Below are 15,700 nucleotides of genomic sequence, written 5' to 3' on the forward strand. Positions count from 1 at the left end.
CATCTGGGAATGCATAAAACCTACCCAAGGAGCTTGGTAGACCTGGCGTTCACTGACTGTTACCTGCTAGGCAAAGTTTGGGCCAGGAGAGCCCCTAAGCAGGTTGCTGGTGAGGGAGATTGTGTGGCAGAGAACTGACACACAAGCTGATAACTAATTCTTACTCTTGCTCAAGTAGAAAGGTAACTGTGGCACACGGCTGTTGCTATTCCCAGCAGTGTGATAAAAGAACATACTTAGATTTACAGATGATACCAACCTGGGTGGGTTTGCAAGCACTTTGGAGGCCTGGATTAGAATTCAGATGATCTTGATGAACTAGAGAAATGATCTGAAATAAAAAAAAATGAAATTCAGTAACAAAAATGTAAAGTAGAAAAGAAAAATCAAATTCAAAATGCAGAACTGGCTAGGCAGCAGCACTGCAGAAGGGGATCTAACTGTTATAATGGATCACACATTTAATATGAGTGAATAATTTGATGCTGTTGTGAAAAGGTAAATAAAGCTTGGACAGGCAGCCTTCCTCAACAACTCTGGGAAATAGGGTTCTCCCTCACGACAGATGAAGAGCAGATTGTCCATCTGCTCCTGTCTCATGATAGGAGTAGTCCTCAGTCTCCAGCTGCTGAAGCTGCTTCTGCTTTTTAATAGTAGAACAGCCTAGTCCTGGAACCTTCCCTTTCCCTTCATTTGAATCATACATGAAGTCTGCTACAGACTTTGTACTGCAATCCCCATTTTATGGACTGTAGATGCAGAGACAATGACAGAAAGCAGGGAAGCTCTGACCTCCCGTGGTCCAGAAAACTTCCTGGTTCAGGAACACTCAGAGCCCGAAGGTACTGGACCAGGGAGGTCCAACCTGTACTCTCTTGTAAATGAACTCAGTTCCTCAAGCAAAACCATAGGTTCTACCTGTAGAGCAGAGTATTTGTTTCCATGTACACCAGAGAACCTGTCCCTGAAGAGGCCAAGCTTATTGTGATGGGCTGGATCTAGGAATGTGAACAGGTAACTTGTTACCCAGTAAGCATCATCCTTTTAACAAATTTTTAAGACAAATTATTTTGTCCCATATCACTTTCTGCAGGAAAGGCCATATTTTATAAGATAATTAAGACAAAAGAGTCCATTGACATAAAAGGAGAGGTAAATTGTTATCTATGCAGTTATAGATACAAACCATTTAAATGTGGTGTGTTGCTTTGTGATATTTTTCACATGCTAAGAGGTGTTCGTTGTTCAAAGTTGGGAATATACATACACGTTTCAGGTTGAAATATTGGTGCATCTGGATCATGTAACTGAACACTCAGATGGCTTCGTTGCTCATGCAGTTACCTACTTTTCACATACAAAGTGAGGTTTGGAGGTGTATTTTTCAAAGGGCATCTGTTACCAATTTAATCCTAACGTTTTTTTGCAGTGTCTTCTGGCTTATATTATTTTTCTCTTCCTTTTAACTACTTGCATTTGTTTTCACCCTTGTTTTAACCTTTGTTTTCTTCAGATCAGAAATGTTGAGACCAACCAATGTTTGGATAACATGGGCCGCAAGGAAAATGAAAAAGTGGGTATATTCAACTGCCATGGCATGGGAGGAAATCAGGTAAAATAAATCATTAGCTACATAGTAATTGGCTAAAGAATGAAGTTCTTTAATCTGTGGCTGTGGAAATTAGGGCACAACAATCATCTAAATAATATTAACAGCCTGATTTAAATTCACCAAACGTAATGCTGAAGCTAAAAAAGAGTCAAAGCTAAAATTTCACTCTTCAACACTTGTCTGCTGCTTTTTTGCTGATGCAGAGTGGGATGATAATTTTAAATGATGGTATTTAAATATGCATGCATCATGTGCACAGGGCAACAACTAATGTGTTTTGTCCCATGTACCTTTTACTTCTGGCAGCACTGAAGCAGTTTCCTTTTATCTAATTGTGCTTTCATATTGCAGCAGAAATGTAGGAATTTTAGAATCACTTTATATTTAGAGGTTACAAAATAAAAACTATGGTTGCAATTATTGAGCAAAATAATGAAAGATTAAGGCAGTGTTTCAGGCTTACTTCTGATCTTCAGAACACTTCTGAATTTTAACAGTACTCAGAAGGCCTGTTTCACCAGTAATTTGTGTCAGTTCCAAAGCTTTAGCAGAGGCTAAGAGTTGAATGAACACGGAGAATGAAATACTCAAGAACTGGTCCTTCCAGGTAGGGTCAGGATTCAGGCAGGTTGTTTAGTTTTGGGACTGATCATTGCACAGCTGCTGACTATATTTGATGTCAACTTGGCACCTGTCATAAGTAATAATTTTGCTTTATTATTGTTATTGTCATTGTTATTATTGCTATTAAGTTGTGATGATTGCTATGATAATCATTAATAATACTTGCCTATCTCACAGGAGGTAGCAGTCGCTCAAGTAGTCAGTTTTTCTCCTTTTTATTTAGGATTATTGCATTCCTTTCCCCAGCTATGTTTGTTGTTGCAGGTTATTGTTACATCTTATGAACTTGCACTGAGTTTTTGCAGTTGAACTCATAGCTTCAGTCATCGCAACTGTGCTTACCACTATGAGGGTATGTCTACACAGTAGGTCTAAAGCCAAAATAAGCTATGCAACCTGAGCTACATCAGTTGTGTAGCTTAAGTTGAAATAGCTAATTTCGGCTTTTGGTGTTGTCTACACAGCAGGAAGTACAAGAAAGAGCACTCTTCCTCCAACTTCTCTTACTCCTTGTAAAATGAGGATTACAGGAGTCAGAGTAAGAAGTCCTCCATAATTTTGACATTATATTGAAATAACTGCTTGAAGTGTGGACATGGACTATGTTATTTCCAATAACATCAGTTATTCCGAAATAACACCACAGTGTACACATGCCCTGAGTGCTCCCACTGGCATTCACATGGCTGGTAGTTGTGTTTGCTGGATTGGAATCTAATATTTTTCTTCAGACTCTGAGCTTCCCTGGGCTGGCGTCACAGTCCACTGAAGAATTCTCAAATCTGCAGATTATTTTTATCCGTCAAACATACACACTAGTGGCTTCCAAAATAAGCACAATAGATGCACATGCAGTGTGTGAATTCATCCATTGCACTTTCACATTTTGACATTGGCTTATGCAAATGAATTATCTTACATTTCTGGCATTAATTTTGCTGACTCAGTATGAACCGCTCATATTTGACCTATATATAGGGATCCATTATCCTTCTGTGCTCATATATGACTCCTGTTATCACTAATGGGGATTCATAAGGAGAAAGAGAAATAGGACAGAATGCAAGTGCTAGAGGGACTGATGGTATAGCTAACAAAATACAGCTATGAAATAGAACTGTTTCAGATTGAAAAGGATGTCAAAAATAATACCAGATTCATTGGATGAACCTTTGGTCTGACCCAGTACGGCTGTTCTTATGTGCTTAACTGTTACATCTCAGAAGCATTTCAAGGGACTTGAAGGCTTAAGTATTAGAAAAAACCATATATTTTAACATTTCTTTTATGAAAAATGTATTTAAAGTATTTAAGAAAATTAGCTCTGGTGATTAAGAATCCATGTGTAGTACTGTGTGTTAGATTTTTTTGATGTATTCTGGGTTAAGAAATCATTGTCCTTCGTTTTAGCAATGTTGCCAGGATAAAATGCTTTGAGAGGCTTCATGGTTATGCAGACCTGTGCAATTCAGATAACTGCTCACCACCAATTGAGATGCATTGATAAGTTAATAACTAACTGCTTTTTTTTAAAAAAAAGCTACAAATTGTACAGTACAACTTACTGCAACTTTTAAAACTGGCCTCTGTGCAAAGGAAAATCTTCCTATGACCCAGAGGCCAAATACTTCCATCCGTTGTGGGGACGTGGCTTTCAATAGAGTCAATAGATTTTGTGTACTTGTATCTGAGTGGAAAGAACATATATGCCTTGATGTGGACACAGCAGCAAAATGACAGACGCATACACATGTAACCCACATACTGTCTGGGTGTGGTATATTGTCCATTTTAATGGCACCTAGACCACTTACAGAGAGAATGAGTTAGCTCTACAGCCTTAGCTAATAGCCAGGTGGCTTTTAGTTCATATAATAGAAGCTCATGCACTAAGCTCTAGATGACTAGGGTCTGCTAGCATAACACATGGAATTAGATGGCAGGCCACAACTTTTATTATACTTTATAACAGAGGGAAGGGTTCCACCTCCCCATCACCCATCCTTTTTTCTATCAGACATTTAATTGGTTCCAGTGCATGGGTTACGGGGCTCCTTACCATAGGAAGCCATAGCTCATTCAGGGGTTACAGGGCGCTGTACCATATAACCCATAACATGGGATAGGATATCTGCAGACTACCTTCCCTGTCAAAACTCAGCTCTTTCTGAATCTTAGCACCTTCCCCTCTGTGAAGGAGACAAACAGTGCAGCAGGGTGAGGCCTCACCTTGCAAGAGCCAAATAGTCCCAACCTGTCACATGAGTCCAAGACCCATTATAAAAATTCTAGCTTTTTATCATTTGGAAACAGTTTGTTTTATTCTCTTATGCAGCCAATTTCCAGTGCAGCTGCAGAGACAAATCAGCTGTTCCACTTCAGTAACTTAGCATGTTTCTGTTTAACTCATCATGGCCTGAAGGTGCTTCAAGGAAGGCATTAACTCTCAGGTCTTCTGCCAGTTTGCCCAAGGGAGAAAAAATGTCTTCCTGACCTCCTAAGCAGACGATTGGCTAGACCCTGCAGGATCTGTCAGGCTGGGTCTCCATTCCTAATTCGAGTGTGTAGAGTGGACTGCTGGAATGTAGCTGAAAAAGATTCCACATGGCCCCTGTGCTGATCTAAATCCTGGGGTCTCAGGAATGCTAGCTAATCAGCACCTCTTTCACTCAGTGGGTGCCAGAGCCTCACAAGGGGAGGAACTGCCTGTTGTCCCTTGGCTAATATCATCTTTACTGCTGGGACTGTTTCCCTTTCACTGCCAGACCCATCAAATTTCCTCACCCATTGGTGCTTGGGCTGGGGGAGGAGAGGGATAGAGGGCAATTAAAGATGTACCTGCAGATAGATTTTTGATTAAATGGAACATTAGCAATAAGTGAGTCATTATTAATGCTTACCAACATCAAACATTAGGTAAAGCTTCATTATCAATCCACTTTTGCAAGAGCTGACTTCTAGGATTTTTGTTATTTTAATTGAAATCAGTTGATTTTACTGGTCATTAGGGTAAGTCTACACAGCTGGGCTTAACTCGAAATCAGCTCAAAATAGCAAATTGAGCTATGTCAATTGCGTAGCTTATTTCAAAATAGGGAGCATCAACACAGCACTTATTTCGAAATAGAGCACTCTTCTTCCGATTTCCCTTATTCCTCGTACAAAGAGGGTTACAGGAGTCAGAGTAAGAAGTCCTCCAGCTTGACAGAATTTTGACATTATTTCGAAATAACTGCCTGCTGTGTAGATGTGGACTGAGTTATTTTGGAATGGTGCTAATTATTTCAAAATAGTGTTGCAGTGTAGATGTGCCCTTAGAGAATTACTCAGCCGTATGGTTTGTCTGCCTGTAATAATCTCCATAAGCATCATGGCTACTCTTTTATTATGTTACCATGGAAATAACTTCTGTTACTGTGGTTATTCAGAAATAGAACTTTTGCTCATAACCGTAATCTAATCGTACTCTTATTCACACACAAGGAAAAGAAATAAAAGAAGTCTGAACTGAGATTAATGCAAGTGTACAATTGCCACTGCTACGTGCTAGCTTTACCAAAAGAAGCTGTCTTTTTGAACATTAACATTTATTAATATGGACACTCTGTGTTAATAGATGGGAAATGTCTACCTTAGCCACACAGATTTATAAGAAAAGCAAGAGTGCATAACCAATCACTCTTTTTTCCTCTTATAAAGGTAAATTAAATAAACAAAAAAAGCTTGAATTTCGTAAAAACATAAGAATGGCCATACTGGGTCAGACCAGAGGTCCATCTAATCTAGTATCCTGTCTGTCGACCGTGGTCAATGCCAGGTGCCCCAGAGCGAATGAACAGAACAAGTGATCTCTCACCCCTTCCGAACCTCTGACAAACAGAGTAGGGACACCATTTCTGCCCATCCTGGATAATAAACATTGATGAACCTAACCCCATGAATTTATCTAGTTCTGTCTTGAACCCCATTAAAGTATTGGTCTTCACAACATCCTCTTATATTCTTATGGCATTCGTTGCAATATCTCTTTTGGTCTTATTCTTTCTAGGAGGGGGGTGGTTTGTAAGGTGGACTACAGTGTTGGGGAACTGGTTCCATGCCATACCAATCATAGGAGTCCTCAGTTACCCCCAGCTTGCTTAATTATCAAACATCTCTCCTTAAGTCCTTTCCCCAAGCCATTTATCTGTTACTTTGTGGCTTTTTTATGGGGTACGTGCACTGAAAATCCACCACAAGGAGGCGCCAGCCATACGTTTGGTTGCTTCCTCTTCACATGCATCCAGATGCTCAGACATCTCTCAATGCCCTTTTTGATATGACAGCACCTGAATCTGACTGTTGCACACCAATATCCCAAAATAATTATGGCACCCTTAGACCTTGCTAGAATGTAACAGTTACTATCCCACCCAAAGGTACCAGGAATTCGGCCCCTCCATGTTCTTGCATTTCCTAGTCTTGTCTACTGCGGAAGGGTTCATGGCTTCCTGCCAGCCCCTACATTGAAGCATATCTGACCAGACAATGTTAAGGCCTGGAAAAATTTCCAGGATTTGGTTCAGGTCCTTCTTTATTCAGAGCATTAGTTCCACCCCTTTAAGTGTTCCAACTCATTTTCTTGTATGTGTATCAATTATATATATATGATGGTCAGTGATGGGCTCATACAGCATACAACAGTGGTATCAGTTTATCCCATAACATGCCCCTCCATGAATGCCAACTAATTGCTGTTTCACCACCGAATCCCAGCCCTCAGGTGACTTGGATACATGCCTATATGCCCAAAAGACAATACCGTGCCTGCAGATCCAGACCCTTGTCTGCATGGCTGGCTATCCAGCACCTGAATGAGAACCCAACAGATTAATGCATTTAGTATGAATTAGAATTCCAATGCCCGATTGCCTGGACAGCCTGCTTCCAAAGCTATCTGTGATGCTGCCTGTTGTGAATGAATGAGAACCAAATCTATGGGCTGGCAGCTCCAATCTCGTCAGCCCCCATCACAACATGATAACAAGTTGACATGCCCTGAAGGGACTCCCAGCCCCATGCACAAAAGCAGGGCCTCCCTCCTTCCACCATATTGCCATGTAAGCCTTCAGAGCCCAAACAGTGCAAACCCTAGGCTCACCACCCTCCCATAGGGTAACATGGGATTCTTTGATTGGTCTTTGCCTGTCACAAGATGTGCTGAGTGCTAAAGCCCTCCTCCTCTCACTCCATGCAAAGACCGTGGCAATGCTTAACTTGTAATGAAAAAAGTGCCAGGGTTCAAGCATTTAATCCTGGGCTCAAGTAATTTTTTTGTTCATAACTAATGCAGCCAGCCGAGGGGCTATGAGCAGCTAAGCCTAGAAGTGCCGAGACTCAGCCCTGGCAAGGTCTGCACAATAAAGCTCTGCCTCTTGCCCTCCTTCCTCAATATTCCCCCTGTGCCACTGTTTGCTGTGAGGTTATTGGAGCCTTTCCACTATCTCTGTAATATCTGCACTAAGGTCATCTCCCCCAGCTACATTTGACACTTTTAGGGCCCCTTTAACCTCGTGTTGACCTTTAACCCAGTTTATAAGAGTCTGGAGCAGAGATGAGGCTCACACCCCAGGAATTCATGTGTCCTAATTCCATTTCTCATTCTGAGCCCCCTTCTCTCTCCTTGGGTAAGCCACTTAACCTTTTTGTCTCCGCATCTCTGCCAGAAAATGCAAAGATAATACGGATAACCCACCTCACAGCATGAAACTCCATGGAAGTTTGCAGATGATACCAAACTGGGTGGGGTTGCAACTTCTTTGGAGGATAGGGACATAATTCAAAATGACCTTAGCAGGTTAGAGAAATGGTCAGAGGTAAACAGGATGAGGTTTAATAAAGAGAAATGCAAAGTGCTCCACTTAGGAAGGAACAATCAGTTCCATACATACAAGATGGGAAGCGACTGTCTAGGAAGGAGCATGGCGGAAAGGGATCTAGGGGTCATAGTGGACCACAAGTTGAATATGAGTCAACAGTGTGATGCTGTTGCAAAAAAAGCAAATATGATTCTAGGTTGTATCAACAGGTGTGTTGTAAGCAAAACTCGTGAAGTCATTCTGCCGCTCTACTCTGCACTAGTTAGGCCTCAGCTGGAGTACTGTGTCCAGTTCTGGGCACCACATTTCAAGAAAGATGTGGAGAAATTGGAAAGGGTACAGAGAAGAGCGACAAGAATGATTAAAGGTTTAGAGAACATGACCTATGAAGCCAGGCTTCATGAACAGGGCTTGTTTAGTTTGGAAAAAAGAAGATTAAGGGGGGACATGATAGCGGTTTTCAAATATCTAAAAGGGTGTCACAAGGAGGAAGGAGAAAATTTGTTCGTCTTGGTTTCTGAGGGCAGGACAAGGAGTAATGGGCTTAAAGTGCAGCAAGGGAGGTTTAGATTGGACATTAGGAAAAAATTCCTAACTGTCAGGGTGGTCAAATATTGGAATAAATTGCCAAGGGAGGTGGTGGAATCTCCCTCTCTGGAGATATTTAAGAACAGGTTAGATAGACATCTATCAGGGATGGTGTAGACGGAGCTTGGTCCTGCCTTGAGGGCGGGGGGCTGGACTCGATGACCTCTTGAGGTCCCTTCCAGTCCTATTATTCTATGATTCTATGATGAAAGAAGGGGATTGTCCTTCAAAACTCCCTCAATAACTTTTTGTGTGCTGTAAGTTACTATGAATCCAGTGTTTGTAAAGTGCTCTCAGGGTATTACACAGTGATGTTTGTGGTCACTTTTGCAATCCTTGTTTCTCCATTTTAACATCACAGTTTTCTAATCCTTTCTTAGTCAGCATTCACTCTACCATATTCTAGGAAGTTATTCAGGGATTCTTTAGTCATGGTTGCTTAGCTCTATCTTGTCCTGCTGTATCAGGACATCACAAGAGAGTGTTACATGGTAATGCTGAAAATTGATTTCTTTAAAGGTAGCGGCTTATTCGGGGCTGACGTTCTATTTTATTTTAAGGAAGCATTAGTGATTAATGCTTTTGCCAAATCTTTTTTTTCCTTTGGACAGTACTTTTCTGAATTTCATGCACAAGAAGGATGTTGTATTGATAGCTGTCTGTAAGTCTGACTTGTAAAAGCAAAAGCAGAAAAATGACTGTTCCTAACTGAGAGGGAAGCTTTAGATAAAAATTCTTTCTGTTGTTTTATCCAGATACAAATTTCAGAACTATTTAAATGATGGAATAAATATGGTAAACTGAACCACTTCTCAGCAATTGCCCTCTTCAGTTTTTTAATTCTTTCTATTAATCAGTTTGGGCTTGTTCTTCTAAGAATAATAAATGCCGAGTCAACCTAAATTAAATATTGCAGTTGCTGATTTGGAGAGTCCTACAAGGTGCTGAGAGCTTCCTCCATGCATCTGAGAACAGCATTCAGCTTATCTCTGGAAATGAACAGCACCTCATAGAGCCAGGCAGTAAGCAACTAAAAAAATGTTATCAGTTTGGTGGCTGTGGGTGAGAGCTTACTGCTCCAGCCTTTTCACATCAGGTTTATGAGCCAGTAAGGCAGGGGTGGCGAACCTTTTTTGGCTCGGGGGCTGCTGACCCACAGAAAAATCAGCCGGACACAGGTGAGAAGCCTGAGCCTTGAGGACCAGATCCAGGCAAGCCTGGGGCCACATCCAGCTCCTGGGCCTTAGTTTCCCCACCCCTGCAGTGAGGCATAAAGGGATCCTAACTTACTAATATCCATCCAAAGCCGCATTTTGAGGACTCCTGCACTAGCATGGATGTAGAAGGGCAATATGGGAATGAGGTCACAATATGCAACATAGTGGTGCCATGCTGAAGTCCATAGAATGGCCCCAGAATCTGCTGTGAGTTATGTCCCAATGTTTGTCTAAGTCTGACCAGGGTATTTTCTTTCAGTGAAATCTGAAACAGTATATTTTTTTATTCTAACTAAAAGTTACAGGATAGTTCTATTAAGGCTCTAACAGGTTTCATAGGGCTCTAATGCTCTAGGTTAATCGTGCAGAAAGTAGAGTTGCCCTTTGGATCAGTAAACAGTGAGGACAATTGAAGAGAAGTGGGAGAGAGGAGATCACTGGGTAAATACTTACAACTTTCACCCTGTCGTGCAGTTGTGCAGTAACTAAACACTAGAGCTGTAGTCAACCCAGTGGTGTGGCCACAATAAAAGCAGGACTCTTGGAGAGAAACCTACTTCTATTCAAGTCCTCTTTTACATTTTAAAAATAAAAAGTGACCATGCTTATGCTGGCTCCTCAGTTCTCCTTTCCCCAGTTACTGGCTGCACAGATTTGGGACTCATCTCACCTTTCAGTGGCTGTGGAGACAAGGTCAGACAGATCTTCCTTCTCTCCTTCTTCCATCCATGGTGATCACCACTTGTAGAGGAAGAACTCAGCTACGTGAGCCCCTTGACGCTGGCTGCCAGCTCCTGTTCCACTTCAGCAAAATTCAACTTCAGGCTTGTAGCCTGTTAAGAAGCCAACTGATTGTCAACTGCTGCTCGGTGTCTCCCATGATCTCACTGCCTTGCACAGGAAAGGACAGAATTCAGGAGCAATGAAAGACTGAAAGATTCAACTATATGCAGCTGCTTCTGAGAAGGAAGCAACATTTAGATCAAGGGCAACTTTGATGGCTATGAAAGCAAGGACTTTTTAAAGCAGGAGTGGGCAATCATTTACATGCCAGCTCTGGTCACCCCAGAAGGGGCAGGTCCTCAGGCAGAAAGGGAGGGGTTTGGGGCTACAGACAAAGAAAGTGTGTGAGAATGAAAGAGAGACACTTTGTGTGTGAGACACAGACTTTGTGACACAGATTGAGTGTGTGTGGCAGTGTATATGTGGTAGTTCGAACCCAATCCTTCACGATGCTGAGAATTTCCTCTGTGGTGTGGGATTGGGCTCTTAATGAATCCAAAATAAATCCAGACAGATTTTCTCCTCATTTTATTAATAAAACGTCACAGGGTAGATGTTGCAGAGTGACATTAGAACAGGTATGTTATATGTTTGTTTTAGCAAACATAGGTATGACATAACCATTTTCCCCTATGTCTTATACTGACCACTTAGATTAGAAACTGAATGATTAAAGCATGTAGCTTATTGTAAGAAGAGCCCTTTCTCCAGGGTAACATTCTAAGTAACTAATCTTTAGTGGTTGTTAGCTATCTATGAAATTCTCATTCTATGTCCACACAATTAGAGGATAGTTATTTGTAACATGCTAATAAGTATACAATTACATGGAAAAAAGTCTTGATGCTTGAAAAATATTTTCTTAGGAATATGCTTAACTTTGAGTATCTACTCAATTTTGAGTGTAACTACAAATGTATGTTTTATCTTGCATTAGAGAATTTTCAGTGAATGTTCAATTATAATGTATGTTATGTAAAGTAAGGTTTTACGCCATAAATACCTTGCCAAATCATAAAGACTAAGAGCTATACTGGGCCATTGTTTTTAAGCAGAACCTGACATTAATTTCAATAGAATTATTTTAAAAATCACAATATGGTCCTATAAGTGTAATAATTATTCACCCAATTATATTTTAATTATAATGCAGCAGTAATTTTAACATTTTATACAAATGTATTTTAAACACATTAATTCACACAGGGCAAATAGGTTAATTGCAATGGGACGTTAAAGTAAGAAATTTGTGTCAAAGAAAGACAAATTGGTGATTTTGCAGAATATATTCATTTGTTGGGGGAAGGCCTAAGGTGCAGGAAGCTGGCCAATCCCTGGAACTGGGGGCCACATTGCCCAGGCGGTGGCTTCCCAGTGCAGCGGGAGCTGCGCTGCTTGGGCATGGCTCCCTGGGACAGGGGGTGGGCATACTGCCCAGCCAGGGGCTCACCAGCATGGGAATCTTAACTGTGTAAGTTGGCTGGCAATATTCAGAGCCCTGTCCCCAGCCAGCCACACTCTTACTGTACACTCCCCGCTGTGGTCATTCTCCAGTATAACTGTGCCTGCTAGTAGACCCCACCCTATTCATTTTATGAGTAACAATCATATTCCAGGCAAATCCCATTGTCCTAGCACAACCAAACCCTTACCTCACTTTAAGGTTATGATAAGAGGAAGTTGCATACCAAATTTGGTGGTCCTACAATTTAGGAGAAGTTCTTGAACAAACAGATTCACATATGGACAGACAGCCAGACATACAAAGTCTCTCAAATATATAGTAGATTATTATTAGAGCTAAGAGAACAGTGCAGTAAATTTTCCATTAGTATATTTTATAACATTAACGCTGGTTTGACCAAGTTTGAAATCGCTGCTGTCGGTACAAAAATCTGCTAGATAAGAGTTAATTTCATTCAGTTAAATATCCTCATCTAATTCCTGGTTCAAGAAGGCATTTGACTGTTTTTAACTGCTTGTCCATTGAATAACATAGTGTTTGAAAAGTCATGGTTACTAAACATACTAAAATATCATTTTCAAATACAGTATTGCCAAATGTCTGATTATGCTTTGTCTATTCTATTCATTAGTAAATATTTACATTTGATGCATTTTCATTTTGGTTTTGTCCATATGCTAAAATACCTTGATGAACTATAAGATTTCATAATTAACTATTAAGTTTGAAAATGAGTAAACAGAGTATGCATAAATCTTCTGTAACATTTTGCCTCTCTAAAAGTCCTAATTGGAAACTTTGTAACATATGCATGTATTCTTTAATTAGTGGTATAATCAACTTCAGTTTGACAGCTTTGCCTAAGGTGGCTTTCATCAATTAATGTCTTTGTGAATCAACATAATGTGAGAGGAAAGAGAAAGCACTTTGCCTGTGTGATGGGGTGCGGTCACAGATGACTCCTCAGGGGTGCCTCCCAGCGTGCTGACATGGTCACCTTCCCTCTCTCTGGGGTTTCTCAACCTCCGGTCCTGCTGAGGCAGCTCCGCTGGTCTCCCCCAGCCAAGGCCCCGAGCTGAGATCTCTGCCCCTCTGAGAAGCAGTATGTACAATGAACCTCTTCAGGTCCAAGGAGAGTGCTGTTTAGGGCCCAGCTTCCTGGGATACCACTCCCCAAATGGGATCAGATCCCAAAGAATTAGGTAAGCCACCTACCTTTAACAATGAAAGGGGGAATGTACACTCTGGTCCCCCATTCCCCCCCGGTAACCATTATTTACACTGGATTTGATAGAAAATAAAAATGATTTTATTAAGTAGAAGCAGTAGGATTTAAGTAGTAATAAGTGAGAACAGAGCAAAGTCGGTTACAAATCAAAAGAAACAAAAACACTTGGCTAATTCTACCCTGAAACCTCAGTACAAACTTTTCAAACTCACCCTAAAACCTCTTTTCCATCTGCCTCTCCAAACCAGGGCTGTCTCCCTCACCCTGGGGTCTCTGGCTCCTTTCCTCCAGGTGCAGCCCATCCAAAAGACGAAGGCCCATGCTTTCCTATTCTTTTTGCTAAAGAATTGAGGCCATTCCCTACCAAGCCCTTCTCAGACTTAAGGACAAAAGAGATTGTTTAACAGTTGCTCATCAAGACTTCGAAGGATAGACTTCCTCCATGTCCCTCATTCACACATTTGAAACCCAAAAAGTATTCCCCACTCCATTTTACACACACAAATGATACATATATCAAAGTAAGATAAACAGAACCAGCAGATCATGACATGAAGATTGATGGGTTACACGAAATAATTCGCTCAAAACATCTTTGAGTTGTGTATATTCATGTCTATAAGCCCATTTCATAAAGCTTGGGGAGTGGGGGGTGAGTCTTTCACAGCCTGTACTTTTTATTAGAATGATTTAAATAATTTAGGAAAGGTGAATTCAAAATAATTGGGAGACTTGGGATAGTTAGTATGGCAGCCAGAATAAATTCGATTGGGAGCACCTGCAATGTTTCTGAGTAGTGTCCATTAAGGAGTGTCCTTGCCAGCTCCTTGATTTTGAAGCTTTTTTGTTTGTTTTGAAAGAACATTTCTTCACTATTTGAAGAGTATTTAAATATATATGTATATACAGTGCTTTTTTTGTGATGGCATACTGTCACCTATTTTCCCAGCACGCAGAAAAGGAATGGCATTTCCCCTGTGCGTACCGGCACCTGTTTTCCTGGGGAAGCTTGGCTCCTGATGGAAGTCTGCTCAGGATGCGCAGCGTGGTTGGTTTTTTTTTTCTTTGTCCAGCGCCCGGTGTGGCATTTTGGCTCTTAAAGGGGCCGCAACCACATTTCAGCCCCCAGAGTTGCGCGCGCGTGTGGTTTTTTTGGGTTTTTTTCCTCAACAAGTTTCCTTTTTTTCTCTCTCTCAACAACTTTGCCTCAGCGTACCAGCATCTTTTTTCTTACCAAAAAAAAAAAAGCACTATATATAAGCAATAGATATAATGTCCTGGGCTTAGAAATCTTATTTTATGTACTCTGCAGAGAATTAATAAAATATATTTAAAATATATTTGCTGCAAATTTCCTCTGAGATCCATACAATAATGTCTTGTGGAACTGAGAGGAGAATTTTGTCCATAGATGATTGTCTACTTTTTAATTTGGCATTGCATCATACTATCGGCATTTGTCCTGCTTCCTTCTACACTGCCTGTCTCCTTCCTATTAGTCTGTAGATCGGTGGTCAAAAATTCCACCTTGAGGGCATAAGGTTATAAGTAATCTTCCCCATGATAAGATAAGTAAATGTTATCTGATCTGAGCTGGCCTTCTGGTTCTGTCTTGCTCACCTGTGGTGTTGCCCCATTGTCCTTCCCCTCATAACCGCGGACAGTGGGGGCATTTCAAGGAGCCATTACTCCTTTTCACCTGCCCAGACATAGACCCACTGCTTTCAGCTGAGGGGAGCATATTCCCATTATTTTATGCTTGGTCCTTCATGAGGCAAAAAGGCATTGAAAGTCTGTTACTCTTAAATCTGATCCAGTGATTGTACAAACCTTGTCCATTTAAAACTTTATTTCTGGGGGAGTGTCTAGTTAGAATAATGTTGTCACAATCTTTCGTACATGATAGTCTGCAGAGCACGGCATAATGAGTTCAATCACATATACTTTGTTTTATTGTGTGGTAAGGAACTCTGGAACATTTAAACTGATATTCTTTTCCCCCTAGAGATCACACCCACCAAAAGCTTGTGTGTAGATAAATGTGCTGTTGATGCAGATGTTTGATGCAGAATATAATAAGCACCATGTTGCATAGTCCAAACATAAAAAGAATAATAGAATTTTAAGTATTACTCAAAATCCCCAAAGAGGGAAATTGGTACAAATTTGTATCAGTCCTTGACTTAATATAGTTAACTGTGTTGTTGAAACAAGTTATTAAGAAAGTGCTTCTAACAAGTGGAAGCTTCCTCTTGACTTTCAGAAAGTGTAGTAGGGGGAAAGTGAGAACAGTCTAAAGCCAAGCAGAGTTGGTCTTTGCAAAGG

The 15,700-nt window shown here is 40.8% G+C and overlaps 1 protein-coding gene across 3 annotated transcripts in view; it reads left to right on the forward strand.

Moving 5' to 3' along the window:
* Positions 1-15,700, forward strand: part of GALNT13 (polypeptide N-acetylgalactosaminyltransferase 13) — a 344,283-nt gene that overhangs the window by 277,582 nt on the left and 51,001 nt on the right. For all 3 annotated transcript variants that reach the window (XM_075933416.2, XM_075933418.2, XM_075933417.2), the window contains one exon: positions 1,514-1,612. In XM_075933416.2, the coding sequence (XP_075789531.2) occupies positions 1,514-1,612 (99 nt within the window). The remainder of the gene's footprint in view (positions 1-1,513; positions 1,613-15,700) is intronic.

Source organism: Pelodiscus sinensis, chromosome 7, assembly GCF_052426305.1.
Source record: "Pelodiscus sinensis isolate ZL-2025 chromosome 7, ASM5242630v1, whole genome shotgun sequence".
Taxonomy (NCBI): domain Eukaryota; kingdom Metazoa; phylum Chordata; order Testudines; family Trionychidae; genus Pelodiscus; species Pelodiscus sinensis.